The sequence below is a fragment of the Danio rerio genome, chromosome 2 (assembly GCF_049306965.1).
Source record: "Danio rerio strain Tuebingen ecotype United States chromosome 2, GRCz12tu, whole genome shotgun sequence".
Lineage (NCBI taxonomy): Eukaryota > Metazoa > Chordata > Actinopteri > Cypriniformes > Danionidae > Danio > Danio rerio.
In genome coordinates this window covers 48689029-48711341 of record NC_133177.1, presented here as the reverse complement: position 1 = coordinate 48711341, position 22313 = coordinate 48689029, and the positions used below count along the sequence as shown (strand labels likewise).

The window sequence follows — 22313 nt, the reverse complement described above, 5'->3', positions numbered from 1 at the left end:
ATAGGGCTTCCTTTTGGCAAAGTACAGTATTAACTGGCATTTGTGGATGTAACTTTGTATTGTGGTACTTAACAAAGGTTAGCCAAAGTACTTCTGAGTCCATATGGTGATATCGCTTATAAATAAACGGTGATTCTTGATGGAGTGCCACCCAAGGGATTGGAGATCAAAGTAGTTCAGTTTAGGCTTGCGCCCTCGTCCTTTATGCACTAAAATTCCTCCAGATTCCTTGAATCTTTTAATGATGTTATGCACTGTTTAATGTGAAATATCCAAATGTCTTGCTATCTTTCTTTGAGGAACATTGTTTTTAAACATTTCAATAATTTTATCATGTATTTGTTGGCAAATTGTCGATCCTCAGCCCATCTTTGCTCCTAAAGGACTAGACCTTTCTTGGATGCTGCTTTTGTACCAAATCATAATTACAATCACCTGTTGAAATCACCTGTTTCAAATCACACAATTTAGCCAATTTACCTGATTACTAGCCCTAAATTGCTCCTGTCCCATTTTTCCCAGACAAAATATTAAATAAAAAGCATCTCCACGAGTGACCACGAGTGAAATATTGTCTGCAATAAAATACCAGTCAAAGTAAATCTGGAAATCACTACTCTCTGTTTTTATTTGCATTTTCCATACTGGCTCCACTTTTTCTGAGTTTGGGTTGTTTGTTTAATAAGAAACAAGAAAAGAAAGATTTGATCAGAATAAGTTTGGTGTGCAGGGGTTTCTTACAAGACATCTCCACGAGTGACTGAAAGGTTAAATGACCATCTAGGGCTCTCAACACCATATTCATCCTCTCGAACTCTACCAATCAGAAGAGCAGAACACTTATTTAAACAACTAGACCAATTTTACATTTAAAAGAGCAATGGCTGGTTTTATAAGGTTGTAACAAAATTCAATTACTTGAGCTCTCTCAAGATTTTTGATTCACTAAGAATCTGGATCAAATCCCCGATCTCTGACAGATGCTCCACTGAAAACCTTCAAAAACAAAAATGAATGAAATGTTCACGAGTGAAAGTGGAACTGGCGAACTGCAGTTAAAGTCACCCAAAATTACAGTAATATATTACATAAAAGCACTTAATGTAAACACCTTAATTATATCATTGTCTATAAAGGTAAATAACTAGATTACAGATGCCCATGTAAGCGTAGGTAGTCAGTAGTGTCTTTTTTTGTCAGACGGCTCACCGGTCAGGTATACATCCGCGCTAAAATATCAAGGTGAAAGTCATCATAGCTTGCGTAGAATAGACCCAGTCCCCAACCCAACTTTGAGAATAAATTAACGGCAAATTTTTTTTAATCGCCCGATAAAAGTCTCGCGTTAACGCAGCACGTTAACGCCAATAATGGCCCACGGCGCCACTACATTTGACCAATATAAAGAAACATTAACAGATCCAGAAACAACCAATGTATGCAACAAAAAGATTTCAAACAATATTAAAAATAACAGCAAGTGTAGAAAATACCATTTGTCCAATCAAACCCACTGACCTCAGAGTCTCACACAGACCAAGAGCCGGCTGAAGAATCTTGAGTTTAGCAGCTGTTAAATCACAGTTCATGAAGTTCAGCTCTCTGATGTTTGGACACAACCGAAGACAGTAGCACAGCACCAAACAGTCTGTGCTCCTCAGAGAAACATTAGACAGATCCATAAACTTGTGTGTTTCCAGAACTTTCGTGACAAATCTCTCATCCTGGAGCTCATACAGACAGTGAAGAGCAAACAATTCAAACCCATACTGACGTATCATTGCAGGGATCATTTTCATCAGCTTTTTCTTCAGTTCTTTTTTCTTCAGCTTTAAGTTGTGAGAAAAAGTAGACTTCATCTTTTCAAAAAGTGAGCTGCTCACCTTCTTATTAAAGAGGCCACAGAGAAACATCATGACAGAAGGGATGGGATTTGATAATCTGCCTCTAAAGATGGGAGGTGACCTGTGGATTAAAGCCTCTGATTCCATCATGTTAAACAGCTCACTGACTTTGCACCAAGACTCTTCTTCATCCAGCATGATATAATAAAGAGCAGCGAAGAACTCCTGAAAGCTCAAATGCTTAAACTTGAAAAGTAGTTCATGTTTTTTCTTTCGCTTAAGATAAATTTTATTCATGAACACTCTAGTAGCAGGATCTAAGCCAGTCCTGGTTACACTCTTTTCATCAAACAGGTTTTGTCGGTTCTTCATCCCTTCCTCTGCCAGCTGACCAAGACTCCTGAGGAAAGACTGACTCTGGTGATGATCCTCCAGCAGAGTCGACACAAAGTGCACATATATGGATGTGGTGGTCTTTAGTTCTGTCATCACCTGATCAGCATCTTTCTTCAGGCAAAAACAGACCATCCAGCACAGCAAAGGCACAGAACAGAAGGTCAGGAGGGTTTCATTGGTCTTCATGCTCTCAAATGCTTTCTTGAAGAGTTGCTCATCCTGAAAAAACTTCTGGAAATACTCCTGCACCCTTCTCTCAGAGAAACCCTCAATCTCTGTGAAACGCTGAGGTCTTTTACATAGACTGCTTAATTCAGCAGCAGCGGTATATCTAGTGGTGACGATCACAGAAGACTCAACTAGCAGGAGATCCCTCATCAGGCAGTGAATAATGCTTATAACTGGGGCTTTCTGGGATGGATCAGTAGGTGATGAGATTTGAATGTGTGCATTAAATGAAAAATCATCAATTCCATCAATGAGGAACAGAACTTTCTCTGGGGTTAATTGTAATATCTGTGAGATCTGATCTGAGGTTAAACTGCAGCTCCTGCTCAAGAGCTCAGTCAGGCTCATCTCCTCAGAAAGACACTTCAGCTCTTCATATTTCAGAAAAAAAACAGCATCAAAGTTTTCAAAATGATGTTCTAAATGAACCCAGTCCAAGATGATCTTCTCTAATACGAAGGATTTTCCTCTTCCAGAATCTCCACAGAGAATCACAGTTTTCGGTGTGTTTCCATCACTGTCAGGACTGAAGAGCTGGCCGATTCTGATGCTCTGAGTCTTATCATTTGATAACAGATGAGATGATGTGTGTGGAGACCTCACATATTCTTGACAGTATTTCTCAGTCTGCTCTTTGCTCCTCTGAATGATCACTGGTTCAGTATAACAAGGTGCCAGCTCCACTGCTTCAGATGAAAGTTTAACACTTTCAGAGGTAATAAAAGAATCCAATGAAAACCTTTCTACATTCTCTAAAAGAAACAAAAAAAAACTTATTAAAGGGTCACGAAACACCAAAACACATTTTTTGAGCTGTTGACAGTCGTATATGTGTCCCACACTGCTAAAAACACTATTAGGACACCTATATTTCACTAAAAAGTGTAAATTGGTTGTTTTTGCGTTATTTCAAGCAAATTTGTACTTCCTGTTTGAAACAAATTTTTGAAGCTGCGTCACGGTCATGACATAATAGCGTGTATTCCAGCGTGCAGACTGGGCGTCTGTGCCTGAGTGAGTCTTATTACGTCTTACAGTGTGATACATTAATGCATGAGTAAGGCTTGGTTCAAACCAATCAGCGCGCTCTATTGTGCAACTTCATTAATATTCATTAGTGTCACCGTGTTTACACCACAAAGACGCCACGTTGTGTTGGCAAAACAAGCGTGAAGTGTTGCTTTTATAGTTTGCTGCCGTTAAGTTTCGTTTTCATTTTCTCTCTGTGAGAGCTTATCTGGATCACGTGTGGATTAACAGTATACGCGACGCTCGACAACAATAACTTACGTGTCTAAGGAGGATTATTGTTTACCTGAGAGCTGTTCTCATCTGCAAACGCTGAAATCTGGATTCGCTTGTAGTATTCTCTCCATAAAGACGCGGCTCTGGTTGCTGGTGATTGTCCTGTCTCTACAGATTTGGTAAGCGAGCGACCAGTGCTCTTTGTTTATTCAGTTTGTTCGTATCGAATTAAGTTAACTATTGCACTGAGTGCAGAAATGTTAGCACCGCATTTAGTGACCGGAATAACACACGCGGCTTTCTGACGCTACCTGTCGTGTGCATCTAAGTTTCCGGGAAATGCAGAGTTTTTTTTCTCTCATTCGCCGTGCGGTATCAAACATTGCATGAAAAATACACGCTTGCAGCAGTTCCTCAAATCAAATATCTCGTTTGTCGCGAGAGGCATGAATGAATTCCCTGAATGAAAGAGCCAAACTGCAGTTAAAGTCCAACATTTAATAATTTGGCAAATAATTCGACTACAGATGTCCCTGTAGGTTAAACACCATCACTTTCTCCTGTCTGTGTGGGTGTGTATTTTGACTCTGAAACTCGCGCGTGCCCAAATAGACACTCCCACACCATCCAACTTTAGTTCCTCCAACACTCCCGCATAAACAGAGCTGGACACGCCCACTTTTCTGACTTTTTCCAGAGTAGAGGTGTGAAAACACCCTGCTGAAACAAGGGGGTTTCATGGCCCTTTAATTATTAAAAAATATTATCATTAACTGTCAGGGTTGGTTCACACCAAGCTATTTCAATGAATACATAAGCCCCTTTCACACAGTGATACCGGTAAATTTCTGGAAAATTTCCGGAATGACTTTACCTGTATATTGAAAAAAGCGCTGTTCACACAGGCGAGGACGTTACGGAAATTTTCCGGAAAAGAGCATTCACACATTCATTCCAAAATACCGGTAAATTCTGACATCATTCACCACAAATGAGCTTTAAACGGCTGCGCTTGTATTTGCAAACATTTGACTAAATTACAAACTCTGTGGATGATCAATATTGTGAACAACTTTCGCAGGATCACTTTCACATGTCGAGATGTTCATAATATGTCCGTGTGCAGGCGCTCACAGGCTGTTTCACAGGCACACGCAAAGCTTGAAGGTAAACAAACAACGGCTTATCATAAGCATCTCATCGATGATTATTTACACAGTTGGCATTAAGAAGAACATATAAACGTGATCTGACTAACTTCTAGCAGCTAAATGTGTCTGGAAAAATATTCAAAGGCTTTTATCCTCACAAACCGCGCGGACGTAAACTCGTCTGACTGTTGTGATTGGCTAAAGCAGACGTCTCACGTCAGCACGTTCTAGACGTGCACGCGCTTATTACGGCAATCTTCCTTCTGCATTCACACAGCGCAGCATTCCGGCAAATTGCCGGTAATGTTACAACTTCTCTTTCCGGAAAATAGCCAGAACGAATTTACCGGTATTTTCAAAAAGGACCTGTTCACACATACAACCTTTCCCGAAAATTGCCGGCAATTTTCCGGAAAGGTCTGTATGTGTGAAAGGGGCTAATGCCACAGCCTACCTGAGTATTCGTCACCTTAGAATTATAAAGTTCTATCTGCATTCTGAATGATTTTGAGATATTGAGCTTCAAAGTTTTTGCATTCTATATAGCAAACAACGTGTGTAACAGATCTTTTTCATACATTAACATGACAGAGACACTAAAGCCCCTTTCACACAGTGATACCGGTAAGTATCTGGAAAATTTCCGGAAGGACTTTACCGGTATTTTCAAAAAAGCGCTGTTCACACAGGCGAGGACGTTACGGAAATTTTCCGGAAAAGAGCATTCACACATCCATTCCAAAATACCGGTAAATTCTGACATCATTCACCACAAATGAGCTTTAAACGGCTGCACTTGTATTTGTAAAGATTTGACTAAATTACAAACTCTGTGGATAATCAATATTGTGAACAAGTTTCGCAGGATCACTTTCGCATGTCGAGATGTTCATAATATGTCCGTGTGCAGGCGCTCACAGGCTGTTTCACAGGCACACGCAAAGCTTGAAGGTAAACAAACAACGGCTTATCATAAGCATCTCATCGATGATTATTTACACAGTTGGCATTAAGAAGAACATTTAAACGTGATCTGACTAACTTCTAGCAGCTAAATGTGTCTGGAAAAATATTCAAAGGCTTTTATTCTCATAAACCGCGCGGACGTAAATGCGCCTGACTTTTGTGATTGGCTAAAGCAGACGTCTCACGTCAGCACGTTCTAGACGTGCACGCGCTTATTACGGTAATCTTCCTTCTGCATTCACACAGCGCAGCATTCCGGAAAATTGCCGGTAATGTTACAACTTCTCTTTCCGGAAAATAGCCAGAACGAATTTACCGGTATTTTCAAAAAGGACCTGTTCACACATACAACCACATACAATTGCCAGCAATTTTCCGGAAAGGTCTGTATGTGTGAAAGGGGCTATAGTCTCAAGTCTTTTTAGAATTGAACATATGAGGAAAAATGCATATAGCTAACAATTAGAATTACTGTGAGGTGCATAGGAAATATAAATATAGGAAATATAAACTAGCAATTCCCTTTCAAGGGAGCTCTATTCTGCAGAACGAACAGTGTGTCATGCCAGTGCTGGAAAAAGATTACTACGATTGTTAAACTTTTTGAAAATCCGGGCCCAGGTGATAGGCTTTCGAATGCTCTCTTGTCTGTGCAAGCATGTAGTGAAGAGCGTGAAGTGATTATCACTGGAGCCAATCACAGTCAAATCTCTGCATGCAGGACATGCTGCTATTATCACAACTTTTACATTTCAATAACGACCGGTAGTGAAGTCAGTACTTTTGTCAACTCCAATACTTAGCCAATATGTTCAATACAAATACTTACGTTACCACCTGTGTACAAAGTTCAGATCATTTTACTGGCTCGGATCTTTAAGTCTCGTTCATTGAATCTTTTTTTCTGAGACTAGTTCATTTCGTTCAATTTGCCAAAATATTAATAAAATATTACGAGTTGCTTTCAAACACATCTACAACTAGCCCAAACATTGATCACACTACAAACAAGTCATAGGTAGAATGCTATAAGAAAGAGAAAACAGGCATTCATTGTTTACCCGGGTCTTTTTTCTGATTAGCTCTCTACCTCTTATGACAGGTCTTCAAATTTGATTCGTTCCTTCACATGACACAGACAGTCCCATTTAAGCTTAACCAATGCACACAGTCTGAGCCAAAAAGACCCATGATTAGTTCACCTGTTGAGTCTTTTGGTTTGTGAATCGTTTTTTCATCATGTAAAAGCATATAAACGGACAAATGACTCAAACCAGAGGACACAAAAGATGAACGGATTAAATATTTTCAGGTTCTAAATGCATATGTTTGGCTTCTGTCTTTCAGGTGATGAACAACAAACGACTCGAACCAAGGACTTGAGAGATGAACGTATCAAATAAGTTTCCAGGCTCCAGGGGCGAACTGGCCATCTGGCAATTCTGGCAAATGCCAGAAGGGCTGGACCTTTTTTTAAATGTATGCCGGCATGCTATTTTTTATTTAAAAAAAATGTATAAGTATTGCTTTTACATACAGGCAGTTTTTGCTACTTGCAAGATGTGAATATTATGATGAAGATGATGATGATGATAATAGTGATAATAATAAATGTTAAGCATTGGCCTAATCGGCAATGGCTATAATCAAAATCTGGCAAGAATGTCAAACAAATATAAGGTGTAACACAAGCTAATTGTCAGAGATGGACCGTAAAAAAAGAAAAGGCTGTGCCAAAAATCTCAGAGAAACTTAAAAATTGCTCTAAAATCAGACGCTGCCAAATGCATTAAATTAACTGAAATAGTCTCAAAAAGGGCAGCACAATGGGTAGCGCTGCCGCCTCACAGCAAAAAGGTCAATGGTTCGAGCCTCGGCTGGGTCATTTGGTGTTTCTGTGTGGAGTTTGCATGTTCGTGTGGATTTCCTTCCGGTTTCCCTCACAAGTCCAAACACAAAATAAATATCTATTAAATATCTATTACATATGGTATTGCTTATATTATTTTACCATCTGTACATTAATAAAAGTAGTGAATGTGCGTGTCCGAGGGTGGGGCTGTGTCGGTGTGATAATGTGGACTGATGTGGCTACAGTGCCAAGGCTTTTTTTTTTTTAGTCCCAGTCTGCAACTGCCGGGCTCTGATTGCATTTGATTTGCTTGTATTTCATGTGAGTCAAACCCGATAAAAGGGAATTTATCATCTACTCCACCAGCACAAATGTGAGAATGAACAAATCACTCTGAGAAGACTCGTCGTTCTTGAGTCATATAAAAGATTCATTCAAAATGAATGAATCGTTCAGGAACAACCCATCACCAAGTACAATAAGAAATGCTTTTCCAGCCCTGTACTGACTGTTATAAGCTTTGCCAAAGAGACCAATGCAAGTTTCCTGATAAAAGCTTAGCTCTGTCAGCTCTCCAGATGTCTTCATCCATGCCTGTACTCTTGATTTTCTGAATTTTGTCACATTGCACTTTTCGCCCCATGGACTTCCATTCATACGCATGTGAATGTGACAGACTGGAAACGCAAGCTAGTGCAACATGATTAGCATGTCGCTGCATTCAAAAGTTTAAGCTTGGTGAACTCTGACCAGCTAAATTGCATCACATAATTGTTTAAGACCAACAGAAGATCAAAACATAACCTCGCTGTACAAAAATGTATGTACTTTATACAGTTTAAATATGGAGCAATCACTCGCTTCATCAATGCCTATCAATCATATTGTTTTATCCCACCCCTTTTCGCAGTGCCGTACGACAGAATTTCGAATGCTCAAACTATAATGTACTCAAACTCTAGTAGAATTTCTTGTCTCGTGGCAAGTTGTAAATGATTAAGCACAATTATTTGAAGTGGTGTAACAGTCTTTTTCCCTCCAGAATTTAAAGGTAAGATTTCCTCATCCTCAATTGTTTCCAAACCTGTTTGAGTTTCTTTTTTTTCTGATGAAAACAAAACAGTAGTCTTTGACTTTCATGGTAGTTTTTTGTTCATACAATGCTGGGTTTCAACATTCCTCATAATTTCTTTTATTTTGTTATCAACAGGATAAAGATATTTATAATACTCAATTCAGATAATCCAACCATGAGTAAATGATTTTCATTTTTGGGAGAACTAGTCCTGTTAAGTGCAGCATTTGAACAATATCTGGGTATTGATTCACAAAACCACACAGTGATCATGAGCAATGTAGTTTATCAGTGTAATATGGAAAATTGTAAATAAAACATCCTGAAAATGAACCCCACAATAGGGTATACCTAAAATGAATGCTGTGAAAAACTCTCATCATTACTTACATATGGTGAGTTTTATATTAATAAATGTCTAATAACTTAGCATATTTTATACATATAATGCAGCAGTAATTTCTTAAAGTAACAGTAAATAACCTTACCTGGTAAAAATGGACCCTTTTTTTCTATTTTGTCCAAATGACTTCCAATTTCAAATATAAGCTCTGCAAGTTTTGAGATTGCCAGATCTTCTTTAATGCTTGCAACTAGTCAAAAAAAAAAAAAAAAAAAATTAAAATGTACCAAATCAATCAATGGTCTGAATTATATTAATTTTACTTTGAATGTATAAGATGACTAGTACTAGTGACAATATCATTTATTCTGATAAATTCTGATGTGAAAAACAACATTTCAAATAAGGTCACTGACTTTATTTACTGACTGTTGTTTGATTTTCATTGTTTTTGAAGTTACCACTGTACATGGGCTTCATTATGGTATACCAAATCCATTTGAAATTCTTTAGTACCCTAGTCCCGACTTATACCCTTTTAACAATGAGATCCCTCTGGTGCTTTAGATGCTTTTTAGGTAAGATGAACTAAGAAAATGTCAGAAAAAGCCTATAGCTAAACTTTTAGGGGATTAATCAGAGGAACTTTAAATGATGTAAGGTGTGTGCTAACTCCAATTTAACATGAGTTTGAAAGTTTATCACAAGAGTGAGCACATTTATGCAATCCTATTAATTATAACTTTTTTAAATAAAGAACAAACATATTTCTAGTTTCAATTTAGCTTTACATGTAATAGAGTAGATCACAGTAGGTGGTTTCATTTTTTTTTTTTTTTTGGTATTTAACAGGGGGGATGGTATGCTGTGTTTTATCCACTGTACATTGTATTTTTGTCTGATTACATTAAATTGCCACTGCTATAAATCAATCAAGAAAATACACCACTATTTTTTAAATAAAACTCATTTCTAAATGTGCAGTTGACAAACTTTTCATCAGTTGTTGGTAACAACCTAAGCATACCATACATGCAAACACAACAAAACTAAATGTTTTAGAAATGAAGTGTAATAAAATTAAACTACACTGGGAAAAGTATTAAACACATGAAGAAAGAGAGATGTGAAAAGGCATGGAAAGCTCAGACAGCAGCTGTAAATCTTTTTTTTTTTAGAAAGCAACCCTCATCAGATGCTTCAGTCCCGACACCTAGATTACCAGGATGATGAAAATGAAACCAGGGCAGACATTTCCGCAAGACAATAATACCATACACAGCCAAGAAATCTTTTAACTGGTTTCAGAAAAAGAGAGAGGCTGGGGGGATTGGAGAAAGCATGTGACTTTATTCTCCATAAAAAAGGCATTACCAAAAAAAAAAAAAGAAAAAGAAAAAAGAAGCTTTTCATACAATGTGTAGTAAACCTTACTACATGTAAATTTTCCACTGGTTGAGGCGGCCAAATATGGACCAGATTCCGGTCAGAGAATCAGGAGGGCAGGAGAAGTGTTGACGTTTGAAATATTTATTTTCTTCAACATAATCATCAGATTGCTCAATTATGGGTAATGGTAGTGAGAAATGAATAAGATGTAATGTTTTGTATAAGATGAACGCATTACAGAAAACAACATCAGCAGGAGCTAGCAATGATGGAGAACATAACAGCAGGTCCCATAAACTAAACGTCCCCCCTAGAAACATGCAACTAACTTTAGTTCCTAGTCCATTAAGCAGGCTTTCTGACACAGCCGCCCCCAATTATCTGACGAGATAATTGAACATTAAGAAAGTCTGTCAGGGGTGCTCGTGTCATTGTCCTCAAGAGGAGGAAGTGGGATCAGTCGCACGACTGGACGGGTGTATGTTTTGTCCTTAACCTTGATTCTGACCACTCGAATGCGGCCATCAGCTCCAGGTAAAGCCTCTGTTACAGTTCCAACAGGCCAATGGGAACGTGGAAGCTGTGGATCTATCACAAGTACAACTTGTCCTACTGCCAGTTCCTTCCCATCAGTTGTCCACTTTTGACGGCCTTGCATGCTTGGTAGGTATTGACGGATAAAGGTAGTCCAGAAACAGTCTGCTAGCACCTGACTATGCCTCCACCTTCGTCTTCCAAGCAGGTTACTAGAATCATACAAGACCTGGGGTAACGAGGCATCTCGGCGACCCATGAGCAGTAGGTTAGGAGTCACAGGGTCTACATCCGCGATATCTGAAGATACGTATCCGAGTGGTTTGGAGTTTAGAATGTTTTCCACTTCCACCAGAAGGGTTTGCAGAACTGGTTCTGGCACTGACTGCTCTCTGAGGATTACTTGGAGTGCTGTCTTAACTGATTTTATCTCACGCTCCCAAGTCCCTCCGAAGTGAGGAGCGTTTGGGGGGTTATGGCGAAAACTGATTTTCTGCTCTGCCAACTGTTCCTGTAGCTTTGGTGACATGGCCTCAAAGGATTCACGTAACTCCCGATCACCTCCGATAAAGTTGGTGCCATTATCGCACAATAGCTCCATAGGTTTGCCTCGTCGGGCTATAAAACGGCGCAGGGAAAGAAGGAAAGCATCGCTGTCCATATGCTCCAACAGATCCAGATGTACACAACGTGTTGTTAGACATTTGTAAATGATCCCCCATCTTTTCTCCTGTCGGCGTCCAATCTTGACTGCATATGGTCCAAAGCAGTCCACACCCGTAGAATAAAAAGGTGGCTTATACAGATTTAATCTGCAGGGGGGGAGATCTGCCATTCGTGGAGTTTGAGGTTTGGCTCGCCATATCTGACAATCTTGACAGGTATGCTGATGCTTACGAACTGCTTGTCGACCTCGAAGGATCCAATACTGGCGGCGCAATTCTGCCAGAACCCTCTCTGAGCCAGGGTGAAGGAGTTGTTGGTCCGTTTCTTTAATCAACAATTTAGTAATATGATGGCTAGGGTCTAATATGATTGGGTGTATGGCCTCCACGTCGAGATCAGTGGCACGTCGTAGTCGCCCTCCCACTCTAATGAGACCAGTAGCAACATCATATTCTGGAGCAAGTGAGCCTAAGCGACTGTTTGGTAAGACAGCATGTCCAGCCTTTAGATGTTGAACTTCCATAGGGAAAGAGTCCATCTGAGCCTGTGCCAGAAGTAACTTTTCTGCTTCAATATACTCGGAAGCCTTTATAGGGGAGTCTATGTCGGCAGCCGCCCCATGTAGGGATGTACTAGTGGCTTTAACGAGCTCTTGCCATGTGTGAAAGTTGCCTGGAACTGGTAGAGAAACACTGGGTACTGAAGCAGTTCCGATAAAGGCTGATTTCTTCAGCTCATTGCAATCAGGTTCAGCTTTAGTTTGGGGCATTGATGGCCATTGATCAGGTGACTGGATCAGGAAGGCTGGACCTGAGCTCCATTGATGGGGGCCTGCTATCTCTGTCAGGGTAAGGCCTCGTGTGATGTGGTCAGCAGGGTTGTGAGTTGACTCAACATACTTCCACTCAGCCATCTCTGTTAAAGTCTGTATTTCTGCCACCCGTGTCCCTACAAACACTTTGTAGTGGCAGGATTCGGATGTTAACCAATACAACACTGTGGTAGAATCAGACCAGAAAGTGACCTTGTGGATTGGTAGCGTCAACTCAGTTTGGATTACTTTCCCCAATTGGGCCCCAGTAAGGGCAGCACATAACTCCAAACGTGGTACAGATAGGCATTTGCGAGGCGCGACTCTAGACCTGGCCGAGACAAAGGTAATATGGATTTGTCCTTGCTCATCGGTGGTGCGTAGATAGGCCACTGAACCATAGGCTCTTTCCGATGCATCACTGAAGACATGAAGCTCTCGTATAGCCGATGGGTTGTCAGCAGCGGCTGGGGTATATGCCCGAGGGAAATGTATCTTGGTAAGTGTAGGGAGTTCCTCTACCCAGGAAAGCCAAGTATCTCTCAAATGTGATGGCTCTATGGGGTCATCCCAACCAAGGTTGTGCTTCCAGAGGTCCTGGATGATAACCTTGGCTCTAGTAGTGAATGGTGTAATGAACCCTAACGGGTCGTACTGACTCGCCAAAGTTTTATACATGTTCCTCAGGGTAGGTTCAACATTCTCCACAGAACGCAAGTTGTACCCCAAGGTGTCATTGATGCAATCCCACCGCAACCCAAGAGTTGGCTCCTGAAGATCAGTGCTGCTTTGTGCTAACCAGCGCTCGCTACTTGCGGACCTGGCATCTGAAGGTAGGTGTTCAGTTACGGATGGTACATTGCATGCCCACTGTCTAATTTCAAAGCCACCTTCAGAAAGGAGCTGGCGTAATCCATCTACTATCACTTTAGCCTCACTCGCCGTTGGTACACTATGAAGGCAGTTGTCAACATAAAAGGAATGTTCCACAATATCCACCAATTCAGTTTTACCTTCTTTGTGCTCTTGGACGTGGTGTTGGAGGGCATGAATGGCACAACAGGGACTGCACGTTGTGCCAAATGGAAGCACCTGCCATTCATATATTTCAGGTTCTGCTTCTCTGCACATTCCTCTCCAGAGGAAACGTAGTACAGATTTGTCTCCTGGCAACAAGCGGACCTGGTGGAACATACCTTTGATGTCCCCACTGATAGCAACTGTGTGCTGGCGGAATCTCAGGAGGACACCTAATAAGGATGGTCCCAACGTGGGCCCCGGCAGCAGCTGATCATTCAAAGACTGTCCATGGTGTTGGAAAGAGCAGTTGAAGACAATCCTGTCTTTACCATTATGGTGCACCATGTGGTGCGGAATGAACCAGGACTCTTCACTTTGGTTTGCTTCCTCTGCCGTTATTTTTGCCACATAACCAGCTGACTCCAATTTAGAAATCTCACTGCAGTAGATTTTGGCCCTATCAGGATCCCTTTCAAGGGTACGCTCAGTACGACGTAAACTTGGGAGAACAGCTGTTTTATCTGCTTGGAGTAAGGTTCGAGGGGTCCGTCTCAGTAATGGTGTAGCATATCGTCGTACACAGTCCACAGTCACTCTGACGGTTGCATTCTGCAGCAAAGTGTAAGCCTCCTTGTCCTGTTTGGACCTGGTAACCATCTTGGTGTTGTATGGGAGTGTGTCCACCTGCCAGAGTCTCTCCACATGTTGAAACAGGTTATCACAGGTGGGAACTGACATAATATGGAGACACTGCTGACTTCCTCTTGAGGGCTGCATCGGGCTCATGGGGCCTTGGAGAGACCATCCAAGTTGTGTACGAACAGCAATGGGTCCCCCTGGTGGGCCCTTGCATACAGGCTGAACTGGTGTCAGGAGATGCGGCATGTCGGACCCAATGAGGAGCAGTGGTCTCACTTTATCCATGGGAGGCAGTGGCAAATCTTTTAGGTGTCTATAAGCCCTTTGCAGAGCAGCCACTGGGTAATGGTGTTCCGCTAGACACAGACCTGGGGCAGTGAATGCGTTGTGTATCGCAAACTTCTTTGAGGGATTGGATACAGATGACACCTCAAAAGACACAGATGATCCTGTAAGTTCAGTGTGACACTGGTGAATGGTCTGCAGCGAGAGCAGTTCAGGGGTACCAGATAATTTAAGCTGTTGCACAACTGGCTGGAGCACTAGAGTTCTCTCTGATCCATCATCGAGAACGGCATGGGTTTCCATAGTTTTTCGACCACTGTGTAGCAGGACTTTAACAACTTTCAGCATGACCTTAGGGGAACGGTTAGGTCGATCCAGATAAATTCTTGTAGGTGGCAAACTGACCATGAGAACAGCTCTAGAAGTGTCTTGAACTGAATCATGTAGAACTGTAAGATGTAACTCTTTGCAGACACTGCATAGGCGCTTAAGGTTGCAGACCCCCACATCATGAGTTCGACCACACCTCCAGCAGCGCTTTCCTTCTCTTATCCAAGTGGTAACTTGAGCTGTAGTTAGTTTCTTAAACTGTTCACATGCATTCAGGTAATGTTCTCGGCTATCACAATGGGGACAATATGGCCTGGGCTTTAACTTTGTGCTAGATCTCTGTGCTGCAGTATCAGGACGGTTTATGCTCCTCTCACTGGTCAACAAGACAGGTGTGAATCGCTCCTTTGGTCGGGAATATGTTGTGGGTTTACCTTGAGGCTTGGCTAGGTCACTCGGGAACAAAGCTGCAGCTCGGTTGGAAATTCGCTTCGCCTGGGACTTAATCTCTAACCAGGTGGCCAGATCGGGGAGTGTATAGGTTCTGTCTGTGCCTGTCTGGAGGATACCCCGGCTTAGACAGTACTCAACGAAGCTGTCACGATAGGCAGGTGGTAACTTGCTGAGTAGTCGATCTACATGAGAGCCACACATTAACTCGTACCCATTTTGACCTTCAAGGGTCCTCAACATGCCTACTAATGACTGTACTGATAATGCGAAGCTGTCAAAGGCATTAGCATCACCCAGTATAAGTGGTGGGCTATTCATGATGGCACCCAGCTCTGACTGTACGAGTTGTCTTGGCTGTCCGTACTTGTCCTGAAGTGCTTGTAGTGCAGCTGAGTATGGATGTGAATGATACATATAAGCTTTCGCTAGCTGCTGTGCGCTGGGTAGCTTCAAATGACTTAACAGTACATGATATTTATACTGCTCACTAAGATAGCTGTGATTACTTAGCAAATTATCTAGGGCCAGTTTTAACAAGGCAAAGTCACTTTCATTACCACTCTCAAATACTGGTAGCTTGGGTTGTGGTATGCCATAAGCTGAGGCAAACAGTAGCTCTGTACCAGGGTATGTGTGGGGAAGAGGCATGAATGAATGTGGCTGAGCAGATCTGACATTAGGTGGCGGAGCTGAGGCCTGCTGGCTGGTGATTGGAGGTTGCTGCTGATTTGCGTGTGTGCTCACTGGAGGGATGAATGACTGCTGCATTACATATGGATTCATATTCATTGTCCGTGGGGCAGTGTTAGACTGCTTTGGTACAGATGGCCCTCTTCTACTCGTAGACTGGCCAATAGTGGACATAACTGTCGCTACAGAGAAAGGCTGATGTGTCACATGTGGAACTGATGTCACTGTGCTTAATGGCATAGTTTTAGGGGCAGTCTCAGATACTGTAACGACTGATGATGAGACTGCTTGTAATAACGGGAATGTTGAAGGAGAGGAAACACTCACTGTGGTGGTAGGTAATGTTAGCGCCAGTGGTCTAAGTGACAGCTGTGAAATGTCATCACATGATGTGACTGTTGGTAGCGGAGGTGGAAGCTGAGAAGAGGAGGTAGACTGTGGACTCCTGGATGCATTAGTCTGATCAGGTTGAGGTGGCGGCGATGGGCTGTCTGGTGAGCCTGAAGGCCTGGGAGTGTTTGAACCAGAGTTTGTAATAAGCATTGAAGATACAAGTTTGGCTACCTCAAGCTCAGTCTCTGCCTGTTGTAGTTTCCGCTGTCTCTCTAGATGCTTGGACAAAGCTTCCTTAGCTGCAAGAGCCTCCTCCTGAATACGCTGAGCTTCCTTTGCTTGTGTCTGCAGGCGCTGATATTCCACGTCAGCTAGTGAGTCCTCCTGTACCTGCTGCTGTAGACTATCAAACTGTCTCTGCTTAATCTTCTCCTCCAAAACAGCTGTCTGGACACTAGAGAGTTCTGGTGGGAGATAAACACCAGTGGAGGTAACAGAACGTCTACTCGTCCTAGAATGAGAGCTGATACCACTGCGGGACGTTTTCCTCGAGCTGCTTCTAGAATGACTGGGACAGGTTGTAGAAGCTTTTGGGGGAGGGTCCTGTAAAGGTTGGTAATCAACTTCATTATCATCCAGGTGAGGTGGCAGATGTGTCCTGCGGCGGGTTCTATCCATTTTCTCAGTGTCACTTCCTGTTCGGTCCATACTGGTTTTATATTGCTCTCAATCCGGCTCGAAGGACCATAATAATGTAGTAAACCTTACTACATGTAAATTTTCCACTGGTTGAGGCGGCCAAATATGGACCAGATTCCGGTCAGAGAATCAGGAGGGCAGGAGAAGTGTTGACGTTTGAAATATTTATTTTCTTCAACATAATCATCAGATTGCTCAATTATGGGTAATGGTAGTGAGAAATGAATAAGATGTAATGTTTTGTATAAGATGAACGCATTACAGAAAACAACATCAGCAGGAGCTAGCAATGATGGAGAACATAACAGCAGGTCCCATAAACTAAACGTCCCCCCTAGAAACATGCAACTAACTTTAGTTCCTAGTCCATTAAGCAGGCTTTCTGACACAATGTATTAAATGCTTTTCAGTAGTTCAATGCCTTCTCGTGCTATTACGCAAAACGTTTTCTGAAGAGTTTGGGTGAAAGCCACCGAATAAAGTGGTTGGCCCAGGGTGAAAGTTAGCATTCAAGCTAGAACCACCACTGCATACTACACACATTCTCATTATACAGAGCCAACTTTTTCAATGGTTGGCCAAAGCCTTTTGCCATTGTCCAGAAAAACTGGGCAAAAGCCACTCACCTTGCGGCCCTCTTGGTGAGGTGATGTCACCCCTTGCTGAAGTGCCTGTCTCCCCAAAACCGTACTGGGAGGATCCACTTGCATACTCATCCTGCTGGGTCTGAAGTTGGCTGGTTCGTTCTGTCATGGTTGGTTGCAGACCCAGTTGTAGAAATGAACAAAACAAAGGTGTTTATTGATGGAATTAAGCACAAGTAGACAGACAAGGGGATGACAAGGTCAGTAGGGGCAATAACACAGTGAAGCCACTGGAAGGTACAAGATGACACCAAGAGTGAAAGCAAAGCACCCTAAGACACAAGACAGGAAAACAAACAGGCAGAAATAATTGTATAATAAAATAATAAAACTAACTAAATCTAAAAGAAAATATTAAATCAATATAAATCCTAGTAGAAAGGAAACTAGACTGACAAAAAAAACTGAAAAAAATAACTTCTAGAATCGTAAAGAGAGAATATAAACAATTAAAAAGACAACTAAGGCATACTTGCACTATGTACAGTTGCCTTGAACCGTGCCCAAGCACACTTAGAGAGACAGGTGAAAACAATCAGGATAACAAGGTCTAAATAAAAGGGCTGGGTAACTGAAAACAAGGAGGAAAGATAAGAGGAACACACAGCTAACACAAATTAAGGCAAAGTAATGTAAACAAGCACAAGAAAAACAGCAGAGCTCGAAATTGCCACCATTTTGGAAGCATACCTGTATGCGCCTGAAATTTAATCTATGCGACCTCATAATATATTTGGGAGCATTTGTGCGACCTGTTTAGATTTTTTTCTAAATATGTGCTGAATTGGTCTTCCCTGCCTCTATATTGGTTCATATTAGCTATCAATCCCTCACGGCTTTCAGCTGTCAGACGACCGGGAGCTTTTGTGACAGCGGGAAATGCAAACGGCTGAAGAGTGAAAAGAAAACTGGTTTGCAAACCCCACCTAAAGTTACAAATATTGGTGCCAATGACAGCAATCATGTAGCCAATGTTGATCTGCCAGCTGAGATCAATCCAGTGTTTTCAGAGAAGGTGCCGAAATCTCGATGCGTTGCATTCACTGCATGTTCAGCGCAAATGTTCGCTACTGTAAATGTAAAATCTGATACTGTACACATCGCTAAAGAAGCTTGCCTTTACTAAGTTTAAACTGAAACTGCGGCTCATAATAAAGAACGGTATTGCGCCGGTGGTCATTGCGAGAATCCTGCTCTGCCTGCTCATAAATTAGTCCGACTGCCTCGCCTGATTTTTTTCACAAACACAGAAAAAAGTAAATCAGCGTATAACGAGACTGAGCATTTAAAATGACACAAACCGAAACCAAAACTCTTGAAGACTGATAGATGTGAGACTTTTCTTACTCTCTTTTGTCCATTCTTTCTTGAGATGCATATTTTTTTATTTAATAACTAATGACTGCATTGCAGCTTTCAGCTTTGAATTGAATGATTGATTATACTCTTTCGTTTGTTTGTAGCAGAAATATTACTGATTAAATTGACATGCATATAAAAACAATAGTGCAAAATAAATATTTCTTACTGCAATGCTGCATTTGTGTTTGATGCAAACCATAAAATAATTTTTCATAAAGTAACAGTAGGACCTTTTATAGCATATAACTTACATTAAAGCACATTCAAGGCAGCATGATAATGAAAAATGTAATTCATTGCTAGCATTATCGTCATCTTCGTCATCATTAATATCAAATAATTATTAGACATTCATTTTGGAATTATTGTACAAATATCAATAAGTCATCACATCATTAGTTAGATAGTAGGGATGTAACGGTATCAGAATTTCACGGTACGGTAATACCTCGCTATGAATGTCACGGTGCGGTATTTATTGAATCATTTACAGGAAAAAACAAAACTTATGAAAATACTCCAAAAAAGTGCCAAAAGTGTCAATGACATACAAATTAGCCATCTATCTGTAAGCTTTGAAACAGGAACTTCAATTTTAATAACAAAAAAAATATTAAACCATGTAAAAAAATAAAGTTTCAATTTAGTATTGTTGAAAACTCATCACATTCAACATTTAATCACTCACTCACTTAGATAGAGATGGGTTTAAAGGAAAATTATCATATAAATATAATCTGGTAAAAGCTGGTATCTCTGAGTATTTACAATGTCCCCTGCAACAGAAAAAAACCCTCTCATTTGGGACTGAGGTTTCTGGGACAGAGAGATATGACTTGGCCTAGGTTGACAGCAGTGGGTAACGTTGTGCATTGTCTTTCCCCCACTTGAGAGGACAAACCATGAGTGAGATAGAGATCTCATGTCTGCATCAATCTGAACAGTGTGCTGTGTTTCTGCAGTCCCCATGACTGATTAGTCGTATTCCCCAACTTGCAGGCACGTGCACACACAGTGCTCAACCTGTGCAGTGCACATGCCCTTTTTAGTCTTGGATAGAAAGTTCCCTTCCAAAATGATCAGAAGTGCCCCCGCGATGCGACACACCCTCCGTCCCCGCTTTACAGTACACGCGCGACAACACAGCTGATAAGAACTCGCGCGACAACACCACTATTCAGTACGCGCGCGGCGACAACACCCGCTTTAGGGTTTTCCAGCTCTTTTTGATCCCCGCTTCTAGCAGCACACTCCATTTCCGCATTACTGGATCTGTAGCGACAACAGACCGCAAGGGATTATGGCCAAGCCTGGGCTGATGGGAATTGTAGTTTCCGGTACCTCCCGTTCGCTTTATTCGCCTGAGCAAATTTTCTCATTAGACCTATAGAATTACGAGTCATGCGACTACGGTAATATCGAAAAAATTTAATATTGCGGTATGACGGTATTTACAATACCGTTACATCCCTATTAGATAGTTATTTCTGGATGTTGTTAATCCTAATTGATGTTGTTTTCAAATACAATAAATCCATTAATGTACAACTTGCTGTGGTGATCAATTATTTGTGGTGGGTGCTCCTGAACTTTTTCTGATGCTCCTAAATATTTAAAGTTATAGGAGCACCAGTGCTACTAAGTAAAAAAGTTAATTTCGAGCCCTGAACAGGGAAACAAACACTGACAGGAAAGGCAAGACTCTCTGGCCAGGACCACCTTTTTTTATTTTTATGTGGCACCCCTTTATGATGCAAGTAATTACAATCAGCCTGAAGAAGACTGAGTTCACTATATTGGTTACAATAACAAGGGCAACTCACCATTTAATTCAGCTTCTTTTAAAACAGGAGGATTCCAGCTGAAATCACCTATTAACCACAAAAGAGGTCATATTGGACTTTAAGTATATATATATATATACGAGTTTTTATAGTAGGAGGTGTATTCTCTTACCCAGAACTTTAAACAGGTTCAGATGATCTATCAGCTCATTTAAGAACTCTCCTACTTTGTCTCCTGCTGACAGTAGTGCTTTAAGGAACACTTTATTCACTCTGCCCCGGTTGATTTCTCCCTTTGTGCTCGCATTATACATTAACCTCTGAAATGCTTCATCCTTTTCTAGCATATCTCCTAATGTCTTAATTGCGGAAGCTAAGTTATTTCGGTCTGTGTAATCTAGAGACATACAAACAATAATTAGATATGAGTATCTGCATACATTAAAATGATGTAACACTAAGAAAATTAGCACAAGAAGTAGACTAGACAAGTATTCATATCACGCGCGTCCACTTACCACTAGACATCGTGTGTGTCACATAAACAATCCTTGATACTGAATTATCGATTTGCTGATATACTAGTTACTGACTTTTAACTAGATCTAACACTGACTAAAATGGCAAAACATTATTCTGTTTTAACGACCAAAACAGCTCAGTGATTCCCGCTTTTGAAAACGAAACCAGTGCGTCATAAGGAAAAAGTTCATAGTTGCGTGGTCACGCCTTCTGCGCGTGCATGGCGGTGCCTGATAAAGGTGCGCGCTTTGCAAAGGAGCTTCCGTGTTTCGTCTTGGCAAAACAAGTTTGAGTTACTCTTTATATTTATATATATTTACTCTTTATATTACGGTTGGCAAATCAAAAGCACTCCTTTGTATTCATATTCTATTTAGGTGTTTTATGTACTAAATTCAGAGGCGACACGGTGGCTCAGTGGTTCGAGTCCCATCTGGGCCACCCTCATTATGTGGAGTTTGCATGTCCTGGATGACTGGGGTGATTCGGATAAATTGGCCATATGTGTGTGAATGAGTGTGTATGGGTGTTACCCTGTACTGTAGGCAGTAGCCAGTCTAGTGAAAGGGGGGTTCTTTTTTCTCAAAAAGTGGACTTTTTTTGCAGTTATTCGCTTCATTTTCTTTTCATTTGAGGTTTAAATACTGCATTTTAAATTACATTTAAGCACAATTTTTTCTGGATTAGCTTGTCAGGTGGCCATCATAACCACAATTTTTAATGTACCAAAAACATTTCCTAATTATTTAGAAAAACGAAATATAGAAATGTATACTTATTATTTTAAAAATACAAATTTATCTACATCATTAGAAAAACTGTAGTCTATTGTTATTTGTTAGGCACATTCAACTTTCCTCGGTGTGAATTTGAATAATAAAAAATCAAAACATAAAAATACTAATAATAACAAAGAGCTTCTCATTTTTTTGTAGTCTCTCTTGTATAATAGTACGTTTGAAAATTCATAGATAACAACAATTGCCTCATTAGTATTTAAATGAACTTTATTATGCTTCAGAATTACTTTTTAGTGCTTCACTTCTTTTTAT

At 40.9% G+C, this 22313-nt stretch overlaps 1 protein-coding gene across 2 annotated transcripts in view; it reads right to left on the bottom strand.

Moving 5' to 3' along the window:
- Positions 1-21456, bottom strand: part of nlrp1 (NLR family pyrin domain containing 1) — a 28707-nt gene extending 7251 nt beyond the window's left edge. Inside the window, exons 1-8 of one of the 2 annotated variants that reach the window (XM_009298808.5) lie at positions 21258-21456; positions 20912-21136; positions 20779-20826; positions 17576-17695; positions 9246-9350; positions 1519-3220; positions 919-996; positions 742-816 (exon numbers count right to left, since the gene is read on the bottom strand). In XM_009298808.5, the coding sequence (XP_009297083.2) occupies positions 742-816; positions 919-996; positions 1519-3220; positions 9246-9350; positions 17576-17695; positions 20779-20826; positions 20912-21136; positions 21258-21267 (2363 nt within the window). In that variant the 5' untranslated portion in view covers positions 21268-21456. 2 annotated transcript variants of the gene reach the window in all.
- Between the last annotated feature and the right edge of the window lie 857 nt (positions 21457-22313).